Source organism: Stigmatopora nigra, chromosome 2 (assembly GCF_051989575.1).
Source record: "Stigmatopora nigra isolate UIUO_SnigA chromosome 2, RoL_Snig_1.1, whole genome shotgun sequence".
NCBI classification, from domain to species: Eukaryota; Metazoa; Chordata; class Actinopteri; order Syngnathiformes; family Syngnathidae; genus Stigmatopora; species Stigmatopora nigra.
In genome coordinates, this window is record NC_135509.1 from 6,541,042 (window position 1) to 6,554,735 (window position 13,694).

Sequence of the window (13,694 nt, forward strand, 5' to 3'; positions counted from 1 at the left end):
ACAATTTAAAAGTAAATAATTAATTTTTAAAAATGATTTTTAAAAATAACTGCATTTTTTGCAGTAAATTGATTTTTTTTTAATTAAAATTTTCCTTGTGTGTGGCCCTAATACTGCAAAAACTCTGAGTCCATCGTGTACATATGTATCGGCCATTTCCGTGCAGTTTTTGTCATTTTAATCCAATTTTTTCCATTTTTTTTACACTCAGATGTAACACTTTATTAAAATGAAGTTTCGTCACGTCGCGTTCTCTGTTCGTACTGTTGACTTTTTTGTGTTAGTCGACGTTTTTAAAAGTAAGCGGGCACACTTTTTTTCCGACATTTTGTCAAGGGTAACTACAATGAGGACCGAGGCGTCCATTTTCTTTTTCTCTAAAGTAACATTTTGTCCGTTTATCTGGTTGTTGTTTTTTTTTTAGGCAGCGGTCAAACCAAAGCTCCTATTTGTCTTTTTTTTTTTGTTTAATATATTTATTTTTTAGTCACCCCTCCATCATTTGTCATCATGTTTACTCATTTCTACTTGCAGCTCTTACAGTCAAGTAAAAATATATATGGTACTTTTAATAACATTCAAAAACATCATCATAATACTGCTGTCCGTACTTAAGCATATCTCCAAAAAACAACACAAAAAAAAGCAAAAATGTCTCGCTCATTTGTTTACATTTTTCATCTAGTCCCGTCAGTGTGTGATCCATTTTCAAGTAAATTATCTTTTTTAGACTTTTGTATCCATGTATCAAAATGTAGAGTATTTTTGTAATGTAAAAAAAACGAAAACAAAAGGTGTTAGCGTAGCATCAGGGCTGGCAGTGAGCTAAGTTTCACTGCCATCGACGGTGATAAATGTCCAATCTATTTCGAACCGGGAGGTCGGCGAGTGATCTATCACAGTCGATGGCAGCGAATGGGTGAATCTGGAAACGTTTGTTGGCGTTATTTTAATGTTTTTTTTGTTTATTTCTTTTACTCCAGTCAGTGACAGTAGGCCAGGTTAGCTAGCGCACACTCGTTTCCAAGCATTCCATTCCTCCAGACTCTAGGGGGAGCTAAAGAGCACATTTTAAAGAAGAGAGCGCTGGGGCTTCAGTTTCATGAATGTAATTGTTTTACCTCATGCTGTGTGCACATTAGACCAATTTGCAGTGAAGGTTTTTGTGGCAAAACGTGAACATTTGTCCATTTTTTTTGGGGGGGGGGGGTATTTTTGTGGGGGTCACTGTCGGTCCTGAAGAAGAAAAAATGTTTGACTGAAAAGAAAGGAAAAAGAAAGCACACAAAAACTTTGACACACACTTTTGTCCTGTAGATTTAAATGTGAAATTTACTGCAGGGGTATGTTGAATTTCAATGACGGCGCTTTTAACAAAAACTTTGTGTGCCTTCAATTCTAAAGAAAAAAAAATGGTTTCTGCTGTTTACTTTCCTGTGTTTATCAATCCCGTTTTTTTTTTGTTTTTGTTTGGAAACTACAGCCCACACTGGTTATGTTTATGTGCTAATTCTGTTTTTTTTTTAACAACCATTGCATGATATCATTGATTTTTCTGGATGCCTCATGAGATTGAATTGAGGAATGTTTTTTTTTTTAAAGGGACGGAATAATGGCAATTGTTTCCTTACAAGAGTGTTTTTTTTGTGTTGCCGTGCTACTTCGCATTTACTCCGTTGTTGCTGTGAATCGCTAAAAAAAAAAAGTTACTGTTCATTGCCAATTGCTTCGTCATGTACTCATAAGGAGTTTGCTCTCATTTGCTTTTCCTCCCGCAGTCGCGTGTGCGTGTAGTAAATATTTAGCCTTACAACCCTATGTTTAGGGATATTGGTCAACCCCCCCTTAATGTGTTGTCAGTCATTTGAATTATTAAAATGTACTTTGCCTTGGTCTGGACATTTGTATACTCTCTTCAGTTTGTATCTGTAATCCTGCTGCTACATTAAATTAATTAATAAAAAGGAATAAATAACAAATGTGGGTTTCTTTATTTTTATTGATACATTTTTAAAATCTACATGTAAAATATTTTTGCCTCAAAATAAAAATAAAAAACATTAAAATGTAATGGTAACGGCGTAGCGTAGCATATTTGTTTCTATGAACTCTTTTTCCCATCAGCCCCCTCTGATGACGTCACGATGATATGCCGGAAGTGATGTGATTCCCGACAATCAACTCGACAAGACGCTGGTTGTGTTGTGCATGCAGTTTCTATCGCTATTATTACTTTTGTGTTTTTGTGCATCCATTTCGATTTAAGGGAATGGCAGCCCTTAAATACGCCGGTATGGACGATACCGACAGCGAAGACGAATTACCCCCGGGTTGGGAAGAAAGATCGACTAAGGATGGATGGGTTTACTATGCAAAGTAAGTGAACTCTCAGGTGATCTTGATTCACTGTCACCGCACGTGTTATAATGATCTGCAATTTTAAATTGTTACTTTTGTCTATCGGATGGACATGAGTCTGTATAAATACTAGAATGACGATGCACATGCTGTAGTTTACTTTGATTGATTTGATGCTATAAATATTTATACTTCAAAATGAATATATTTGTAGCCGCCTCCAATTGATTCCAATGCGGGCAGGTGTACGCTCGATTTCTGGTGTTGTTAGTGCCGACGGTTGTTTGTCTCTCCCTGAGTGGCGACCAATCTCGGGTGCAATCATCTGTACAGAAGATGAATGAATAATTATATATAATGTAATGAATATATACTAATTTTAGCATCTTTTTGTGTGTTTCAAGTCATGATGAAATGAGGACACAGTGGGAACACCCAAAATCGGGAAAAAAGAAACGCTGTGCTGGAGGTTTTATTCAAATTTCATATTTTTCTTCACTCACGTTACAGGATTAACGTTTTTATTCATAATATCCCGCTGAAAGCGTCATTCATATTGTTTTTTCCCCAACAGATTTGCCATACGGTTGGGAGGAAGAAACTAACGAACAAGGCCGAATAGTTTATGTTGAGTAAGTAGATTTGAAGGATGCAAATCAGTTTGTTTTTCCTAAACTGTAGAATTAATAGATGTTTTTTGCTCTATTTCCAGTCACATCAATAAGAGATCCACTTATTTTGATCCACGCCAAGTGTTTACCGTGGATGATGTGATGGTGAAGCCAAAACGCTACGACGGTAATTCGTCGGCTCTGGAAATCCTGCAAGGTCGAGATCTTTCCGACAAAGTCGTCCTGATTACTGGCGGAAACTCTGGAATTGGTGAGTTCATTTTACTGTCAATTTAACTTTAAAAAATACCAATAGGTAATACAGTGCACACAAAAATAAGTAATAGCAATTTTTGAGTTGATTTTCAAACACGTGACTACTAAAGGTGAGTTATGTTATTTGAATGCAAGGTAATTTTTAAACTGAATTAAGATAAATTAATCTAATCTAAGCAAATATTACAAGACTTTTTTTAATAGTCAACTGCATATTTGTGGTAATATTTTTGACTTGAATGAGTATTGACCCAAATTACAATCCGTATTCTCTGAACTATAAGATGTACTTTTATTTACAATTTGGCTACTTTTACGTATGTTTGTTCTCGGTTTCTATTTTTTTTTAAAAATCTACCTCCCAAAAATGTGAGTCATGCCAGTGCGATTTTTATAGTTTATCTTGTCGTTGTATAATTAACAGACGAATAATCGTCCGATAGTTGTCCTAACATCAGAAAATTACTTTAATGATGCGTGATGAGTTTGTTAATACTTTTGTCTTTTTTTTCTGTTTATATTTCATATGTACTGTTAACGGATGCACTTTTTTTATATGTATCGTATCTTCTGCTGACCCCGCCCATCTGTCAAATTTTTAGAGTCAATGTGGCCCCCGGGCCCAAAAGTTTGCCCTCCCCTGTGCTAACACGTTAAATAGAATTTTGTCAATTGGCATTGTGTTTTTTGTAAGCACCACTAGGTGTCAGTGCAGTCTAACAATATCTAAAAGTACTCCCTACCAGCCAACATTCATCAACATTAGCCTCCAAAATGTAAGACACGGACCCAACAAATCACCCCCGTAATGCCGAACACGACTGTATTGAAGTTCAATAACCGAACGGAATTGGATGTCATTGTTAACTGCAACAAATGCGGCTAGCGCCTTCGGCAAAATTGTCACTAAGTCCATATAAAAAACCTCTCCAAAGCCATGCATTCCCACACTCGAGTCTAAATTAAAGTCGGAAAAAACGGAGGTCGCTCACCGTCTCCCCCGTTTCCAACGATGTACATTTTTACAAGACGGATAACGACAGCTCCGGGGAAATCAAATCAACATAAAATGCTTAATTGTCTTTAGATTCAAACGCTTTGTGCTAAAGAAGTGTTGCGGCTCTGTCTAATTGCTGGATGTACATTATGAGATGGGGCACTGTAGGAGATTTACAGCTGTCTTGGGACCCCCAAGGAACAATAGAGCCCCTCAATTTAATTGCCTCTCCATACTAGATTTTTTTTTTTCCGACCATATGCGAACAAAATGGATTCTGGGAAAAAAATAATAACGTACAGTCTTATGCAAATGTGTCATTTTAACATGATCTGTTATTGCTAATTAGCCAGTCCCGTTTCATGCTAACCTTTATTTAATCCATGAGTCGGGAACCTTTATTGATGAAGAGAGCCATAAACAATTTATATTTTCATTCCTTGAGAGCCATATTCAGAATTTAAAAGTAAAAATACATGAAAATGTGAGCATTTATTATTCATTTCAGCACTTTGAAAGTAAAAAAAAGTCTGAATTCTCTTGAAAATATTATTTCATTGTTGATAATCAATGTGTATCAATGAGAGAATGCATTCAGAAGAGTCTAATGAAATAAAAATATGATTTTAAAAAGGCAGAGAGCCATAGACACCAATCTAAAGAGCCACATACGGCTCCTGAGCCATAGTTTCCCTACCCCTGGTAAGCGACCAATCCATTTTGCCTTTGAGCGACTTGTAACAACACATACATTTTCTACATTTTCAACCCCAAAGCGTACAACTTGTTTCTAAATCACCACGATCAATTGCAATACTATTTAACACCACAAGAGGGCACAAAAGCCCCACACTTCCCACCGCCGCTAAGCCTTTAAAACCATCTATATTGCTCCACAAATGCCCACTTTTTTTGCTTTTAAAAACATCCTAATGAGAAGCCGAGTCCGCGTCAAACCTCTTTTTTTGCGTACTTTTAATCTTTTCTGAATAAAAGCAAGAAATAGCTTTTTTTCCCCTTCGTTTTCCTCCCGAGATTTATCAAACATGGTGCTGCTTAAGAGAAAGGCGACATTTTAAATACTTATTATACCCCTATTAACGTAACCTTTGTTTTACTCCAGCGCATATTAAATATGCAGTACCTCGTAATTAACAATACTCTTATAGTAATTGCTTCTACTTGTGTGCTCCTTTTGACATCTCGCCACTGAAATGTGGTTATGCCAATTGGCTGGACCCACTTAGCATTTTAATGGCATCAATACTGTTTTAATCCAAGTGTCAAGGCTATTTACATTTTCTTCACTACGTATTTCTCCACATGGGGGTTAACGTGACGTTTTTATTAGGAAAGGAAGGATATTATTTAATTAGCACATTTACATTTTCACATCTTTAATTTAGTTTAAGAAAAAAACGGGGGAAAAAAGACGTAGACGTTTATTTATGCGTGGAATGTCGGGTTTTTGCGGTCGGCCTTGAAGCGGGGGCTAATTCGGCGATGGCGGATTCCGCCCCGCATTAGTCTTCCTCACTGCACTTTCCCGTGTAAATTAAAAAGCACTACAAAGCTAAATGGTGTTTTTAATCGTGATAATGGAAATGAATGATCTCACTTTGTTTTCTTTTCGCTCTCTTGTACGCCTACAAAGGTTCTCTTCCTTTTTATAGACTCAAACGATTTCTAAGTGGGTTTGACCCAGGGCCCCGAAGCCCCCTTATCCATCCCCATTACGGGCTCCTGATCAAATCCTAATTCTCCTCCTATCAAATCAATGGGACAGTTTTCTTTAAAAAAAAGACCATAGTCTGGCTAAAAGTGTAAGTTTAGATCAGGGGTGGGCAAAGTTTTGGGCCCGGGGCAATATTGACTTTAAAAATGTGACAGATGGGCGGGGTCAGCACAAGATACGATATGATATAAAAAAGTGCATCCGTTAACAGTACATATGAAACATAAACAGAAAAAAAGGATTAAAGTATTAACATACTCATCACTTATCATTAAAGTAAAAAGTATAAAGTACAAAGTTAAGTCAAAAGGAATGTATTAAGAAATATTCAAATGTCATTTAAAAAAAGATAGAGGGGCTGTAAAACACAAAAACAAAAAAGAGTGGACACAGCTACTGCTACTAGCTTCCGCGTGATGGCGTTATCTTGGAGAAAAAAAACAACATTTTTTTGGGACAAAGTCGGCGGGCCTGATTAAAAAGCTTACCGGGCCGTATGTGGCCCGCGGGCCGTAGTTTGCCCATGGGGTGATAAATTATTAAGTTAGATTGTCTATCTTGAATAAAATAAAGTTTGACAATAGTTAATAGAGATATTTTTAGGAGAAAAGTCACTTCAAATTGTGGTCCATCCTAAAAATAAGATATATTCTTGCATGATCAAAGTTTTTTTAAATATTACTTCTGTTAAGGTTATGCTTAAGAAAAATTTCATCATTTTATAAGATATATAGTCCAAAAAAGTCAAAGTAGTGTTTTCCATAAAATGGGTTTGCTTCATTTGAGGAAAAGAAACATAACATAAACTGACTGAGTAGATTTGAAGAAAATTACACATCCCTGCCCTCTGCTGGCGATTGTTTGGCAGTACAAAAGTTTACAAACTTGACATTCACAGACGAGCACTGTCAAGCCTTTCCCAATTCTCACAAGTTGCTAATTTTAAAACACTCCTATACTATTATATAACAATATACATCTACTAAGTACAATTCAGTTACATATACTCATCATATATATTTTTCCCAACAGTTTATTTCCACACATTTACACTTACCACATTTCAATTCAATCCTCACTTAACTTTCCTATTTTAAAGAGCTGTCCAAAATATGCCTGATTAAAAATGACCAAAAATACCTTTTTTCGGAATACTTTTATACTTTACTCAGGCAAAAGTATTTCATTTCCATCCACGTGAAAATATAGATAACAGAACTCGTAAATGCCCGATCCACCACCCGATTTTGATGTTAAAACTGTAAAACTAGGGTATAAAAAGCAGATTTGCACCATAATGTTCTCCGTGTCTGCCCACCTTTATAAAAGACTAACACTGTTGTCTATTTACGTGAAAAGGGCTGGGGATTAAGCGTCAAGGCTGCCGTTCTCTTCTCTCTTTGGATGGAGAGATCCGATCCATAAGCATATTCAGTGAGTGGCGGCGCCGCGGGGAACTTCAGCACGCAAATTAAAAAAAAAAAAAAAAAAAAAAACCTCAACCAGGCTTTGTGGCTGATCATTAGATTGAGGCAGATTTGTTAAGCACAACTGCCATTAAATTGCCTGCAAAGCTGCGGTATTTACCGCGCCGCTGTTTATGAATAAGGACCCCCCTCAAAGAGTGGCGCGGCCGTGCGTTAAAGCGCAGCGCCGGGAAAATAGGGGGGGGTGGGGGGTGCATTATTCATGGGGGGGAGTCCACGGAAAAAAGATGTTGCCGGCTAAAAAGTGACGTGCGTGTATTTGTCTTATTTTGTGGGTACAAGAGCATTTTTGAGTGGTTTAGGTGACACTTGCAGTTTATTTACAGCGGTTTTATTGGATTTGGGGGAATGTTTGGATGTTTTTTGGGGGGAATTTTCGGACGCTTGATTTTTCAAAACACTAGTAAATATTGGAATATTATGAAGTTGTAATAGAAATCGCCATTTTTTTCTAGTTTTTGGATCTGTGGGGACGTTTGGATGTTTTTTGGGGAATTTTCGGACACTGAGTTGTAGTGGAAGTCGCCATTTTTTGGGAGTTTTGCTGGTTTAGTTAAATTATGCAAGTTTTGAGAGAGAGGTCAGAACAGGGGTGTCGATTGGGGTCCGATTTGGTGTTTTGGGGGAAATTTTTGAATGCTGAGTTGTAGTGGAAGTCACCATTTTTTGTAGTTTTGCTGGGTTTGTTAAATTATGCAAGTTTTGAGAGAGAGGTTTACAGGGGTGTTGATTGGGGTCCCATTTGGTGTTTTTGGGGGAATTGTTGGATGCTGAGTTGTAATGGAAATCGCAATTTTTGTAGTTTTGCTGGGTTTGTTAAATTATGCAAGTTTCGAGACAGAAATACACTTTTTTGGTGAATTTTGTGTGATGGAGTGCATGCTCGACTTTGCTTAATTTCTTATTTGCGTTCTTTTGTCCCTAAAGTATACATAATATGATCAAAATTTTCGTAGAAAAAATGGAAAAATCTGACTGTTTTTTAATCCTGAAACAGTTTTAATGTGCCACATGGGAGTTTTTATTGTGTATTATTTTGTACTGTGGTTGCTTATATATATTTTTTTATTGAGGAATTTGGGGCAGCAGAAAAGATAGAATAAAGAAATTGTTGTAGAAAAAAATAACTTAATTAACAAAAACAACAACAATTATTCAGGTTTTGATAAGATCCATTGACAAGTTTGAGTTTACATATTACATTTAAGTATAATAGGAATACTTATGTTATAAAAAGCGCGACAAAAATAGCTTGGAAAAAGTCTATTTCCCACCAAAATGGTTTTGGCAGCTTGATGAAAAGGACGTTCAGGTTATAAAAAGTAATAGAGATAAAAGCACTGAACAAAACGCGTCTTTTTTGGGGTCCGAGGTTGTGAATTCTGACGGGCAAACCGCAATATTCGGATCATTGAAGGTTCTCAATTGTGAGCGTGTGTGTGTGCGGGTGCGAATACGAGCCCACCATGACCGATTGTGTCGTTTTTATCTTGGAGAGGTTGACACGGAGGGTCAGAGTGAGAGAATGGGGGGTATTATGGAGACGGTAGGGGACGGCAAAGGGGTAATAGAAGCACTTCAGCGCTCTGGCCCGGAACAGCTCAACCTTGGGCGCTAATTGCCAACCATACATCCCACTTTTGGGGTGACATCGTCCTCCTCACCCACTAATGGGGGAGATTAAATGGGATTTTAAAAGTCTTAAACTGGAGAGTTTTTAACAAACGCTAGTAGGGGAAACCTACTGAAGTTGGAGGTTGTGGATTTTGTGTTTTTGGTTGAAATAATTGGACGTTATTAAACCTGAATGGAAAAGTTTTTAGTGTGGAATGGAAGGGTTAGATTACATTTGGTTGTACTGAGGTCAGAGGTCAGAAAAGGACATTTAATGAGACTGTTTACTGTCATTTTTTGGGCTAAATGTCGCCATTTTTTATCATGTACTTGGAGTTTTGTGGTTTATAATGCAGTGTGGTTTATTGATGTTATTTTTTTTTAAAGGCTAATGAGTGTTTTGGTGTATTTTTCATAATCAAATGTGGTTTATATTTGTATTATTTGTTTTCTTGTGTCACTGGGTTTGTTTTATGAACCAAAAAGTATGATGAGTCAAATTTGTAAGTTCGGGGATATGGAGGTCAGTGAGGGTCAAAGGTCACAGAGGTCAGAATAATACCGATGTTTTTAACTTAGCTATTTTCTCTATTAAAATGTCCCTCTAATCCAGATATCGGCAAACTAAAGCCCGTGGGCCATATATGGCCCGTTAGGCTTTTTAATCCGGCCCGCCGACGTTGTCCAAATATTTATTTATTTTTTCCCCAAGATGGCGCCGTCACACGGAAGCCAGTGGCAGTAGCTCTGTCCACTCTTATTTGTTTTTGGTGTTTTACAGCCCCTCTATCTTTTTTTAAATTAAATTTTAATATTTCTTAATACTACATTCCTTTTTACTTGACTTTGTACTTTATACATTTTACTCACTTGAATGATTATTGATGAGTATGTTAATACTTTAGTCCTTTTTTCAGTTTATGTTTCGTATGTACTGCTAACGGATGCACTTTTTTATATGTATCCTATCTTGTGCTGACCCCGGCCCATCCCTCAAATTTTTCAAGTCAATGTGGCCCCCGAGCCCAAAAGTTTGCCCACCCCTGCTCTAATCACTATTTTCCCAAAAATGGACACTTGGTACAATGCCGTCCTCCCCAAAATGCTCCGTTATTAATCCTTTTAAAATCATTTGCCACTATTGCCCTCCAATTCATTTAAACCGGGAGCGTCTGGCATCAACAATTCACCAAAAAAATCTGTATAAATCTCACCCACTTTCACCCATCACGCCACAACCGCGTCAATTTCCTCGACATCATTAAAAATTTTTTTCTAATGTAAAGGTCTGAAAATTTTACCACGTAAAAGTGGATTGCAGAAAATTAAAAATCACAGTCCAGGGAAAATGGCCAAATAAACCGTCTCATAAAGTGTCACACATCCATAACACCAATTCCCTACGCAACAGTTTTACTATCCAAAATGACGCTAATTCATTTTCTAAGTGATTCTTTCCAGCATGTCGTCAACCCGCGCGTTATTCTCCAAACGCCGTTTGGCGAGGACGGCGGGCGGGCTTACGGGAACTCGACACGTTTACCCGCAGGTCTTTGTAATGATCTCAATTGACTTGTGTTTGTCCAATTGTACTACAGAGTTTATTTTAGTTAAATGCCTCTTTGGATGCAGACCAAGAACAAGCGCTAACGCTAGCAACAACCGCGCGGCGACGACGGTTTGCCAAATAAAGCCGTTCACTGACGAGGCTGGTAATGATCTCATTACACTGAGCCAATACACCTGTGTACCGGGGGGGTTTCGGGGCGGTGGTGGCGGGCTAGGGCGGACAAACAAAGCGTGAAATCACTAAATCACACTCATTATTGGGAAGGGGGGGTGTTGCAGTATATGAAGGGTCCACCATCGTAATGTACCATGAAGAGCATTCGTTGCTTAATGGATATTTTACATCATTTTTTTTATGTATCATAGTAAAAGATAGTTTTTGGGAGGAGTGGTGCTCTTTTATTTTCTGATTGGCGAGCTGGTAAGTTTGGCGTGTTAGCTTAGCGCTAGTAGATTTGACTGTTGGTTCTGTTTGGGTTTGTTTTGGAAGGAATAGGGAGTGATCTAGATGGTGAAATTAAAGATTAGATTAGATTATTTTTTTCATTCTGTATTTGGGAAATTTTATTGTGTATGTATTGGGTATATATATATATTTTTTTTTACATGAAATGGTTTTAGCATTGCTGTTGCTTTTGTTTTAATGTGGCCGTGAATTCTACCTGGCAACAGGTGAGTTTTTGTAGGATTGTGTTTATTGGGTGAGTTGTTGAGTAGACCGGTTTTAGATTGACTCTGACTGTGATTAATTTGAAGTATGAGCTAGATCAGGGGTGTCGTACTCAGTTTGGTTTGCGAGCCATATTCATGTTTATTTTCGGCCCAAAAGGTAAATTTACGTATGTTGGAACATGAGCATTCGTAGCCAGTTTAAGCAAATTGGACCTCCATTGTTGTCAAGGGCAGGTGTTGAGTCAATTTATAGACATTTGTCATATTAAGGTACTTACAGGTCACTTTGTCTGAATTTTAGATACTTTTTTCTTGATTTTGTGGGAAATCCTCGGCTACTTTCTGTGTATTAGTCACTTTCTGTTGATTTCCGGCCATTTGCAGGTGACTTTCTTTTGATTTTTGGCCATTTCCAGGTGAGTTTCTGTTGGTTTTGGGGCATTTTTCAGGCTTCTTGCTTCTTTTGTAGTCATTGACGGCATAGGAGAGAATAAATGTGACTGCAGATTAGAAATAAAAACAATTCATTACTGTATTTACAGTAGGAAAGAGCTACAAACTCAAGCAGAACACCCCCTAGTGGACTGGATGTCTGTCACCACTAAGTCTGTCCTCCCAGTTTAAATACCTAAATCGTCTATCCCTCTCATTGGCAAACAGTGAGTCAAATAATTGGGGAAAAATCTACTTTGAGTGTTTTTAGGGGTCATAATCTGAAAAAAAAACCTTTTAAAAAAATCCTTCTTTACTGAGCTAACATAGCAGTGAAATAGTCATCCAAATTTCCATTACTTGAATTAGTTATAACCTGTAGTGTCATTCCACAGGTATATATTGTAAAACAGCTTTGGGCGACCCAAACATTGCAAAAAGCACCCGCGTGACCCCCCCGTCATGTTCCGTCATCAGAGTACAATGGCGAAACAGGCGCCCGTTGTTGTACGCTCGACCGGCAACGCGTCGGATCGCCGCTCTCGCCGTCCGACTCGGTTTCGGGCGCCGCTCGCTCTCTTGTTATTTCACAATTAATGTCGAGGCCCGGTTATTCGTCAGCGCAAATACACGCTGGTGGTGACGTGGCCCGTTGTTGCTGCCATATTCTAATTTGTTCTCTATTATGGAAAACACTGGGGCTGCCTAATTTCTTTTTCATGGTGTGTACACACAACAAGTGAGGTTATGGGGGGGTTGGTGGGGGGTTTGGGTTATTATTTACCAGCTACTGTGTCCATTTTATGATTTCTGAAGGGTGAATTTATGTTTAATGCAATTTAAGGGATTTTTTTTTAGGAAATATGGACTGCTTATTTATTCATTTTTTATTGATTAATGATTTATTTGTCTGTTGTCATGTGGGCCGGACCATTTTAGATATTAGATTTTTTTTTTTTAAAAATGATTTAAAAAAACTGGATTAAAAGCCCTGAATATTCAGTTTTTTATAGATCTAAAACAATGTTTATTTTAGTTTTTTTTTCTATATTTGTTTTTAGATTTTTACAAAATTATTTTTTAACTAAAAACACAGAATATAATACACATATAATATTTAGATTTTTTTTCTATAGATGGATTAAAAGAACTGGATTAAAATCCCTGAATATTGAGTTTTGTATAGATCTAAAAAATGTTTATTTTAGGTTTTTTTATATATATTTTTAGATTTTACAAAATTATTTTTGAACTAAAAACACAGAAAAAATGATTAAAAAAATGATAATTATTGATCTAAAAAGGGAAAAATCAGGAAATTTAATATACATCTATACTCTTCATTTTAATTTAATAAAACAAAGTTTTTACTTCCCCGTGCCACACAAAATAATGCGGCGGACCAGATTTGGCCCACGGGCCGCCACTTTGACACCCTTGCCTTACGTAGACTTGCCGTAAATGTTGACAGAAATGAGAAAAAACGACGTAAATGAACACAACACATCTCAGCAATGACCCATTTAGACAAATCATTTAGAAATGAACTTTCTGCTTTATATCTATATATTTTTCTGTCACTTTTATCGCCAGCGAGCGCTTCATCCGAAGCCTCGCCGCGCCGTCTCGGACAGATAACCCGTGGCGCTATCAAGCGACGGCGTTCCCTTTCCAAACCCGCCTCTTATCGGCTACCCTTTGATGCCGCCAGTCGCCGCGCCAAAGGTTGTCTTTTCCGCTCGATTGTCCGTTTGACTCCCACCGTCATTAGCCCCGTTTGTCATAATTACCCCCATCAAGGCGTAATTGCCCACCTAATTAATAACCCAGCCATCCAGCGACTAACCCCGCCCACCCATCCCATGTTGGGTCTTCTTAACAAGTGGGGCGATACCTTCCAAGCCCGCCCCTAAGCCACGTCCTTAACTTTTTATCTGGTTGGG

At 37.7% G+C, this 13,694-nt stretch overlaps 1 protein-coding gene across 2 annotated transcripts in view; it reads left to right on the forward strand.

The window, feature by feature from the left end:
• Positions 1 to 2,157: 2,157 nt before the first annotated feature.
• wwox (WW domain containing oxidoreductase) overlaps positions 2,158 to 13,694 on the forward strand; it is a 169,267-nt gene continuing 157,730 nt past the window's right edge. For both annotated transcript variants that reach the window (XM_077710712.1, XM_077710713.1), the window contains exons 1-4: positions 2,158 to 2,376; positions 2,763 to 2,827; positions 2,933 to 2,990; positions 3,071 to 3,240. In XM_077710712.1, coding sequence (XP_077566838.1) covers positions 2,270 to 2,376; positions 2,763 to 2,827; positions 2,933 to 2,990; positions 3,071 to 3,240 — 400 coding nt within the window. In that variant the 5' untranslated portion in view covers positions 2,158 to 2,269. The remainder of the gene's footprint in view (positions 2,377 to 2,762; positions 2,828 to 2,932; positions 2,991 to 3,070; positions 3,241 to 13,694) is intronic.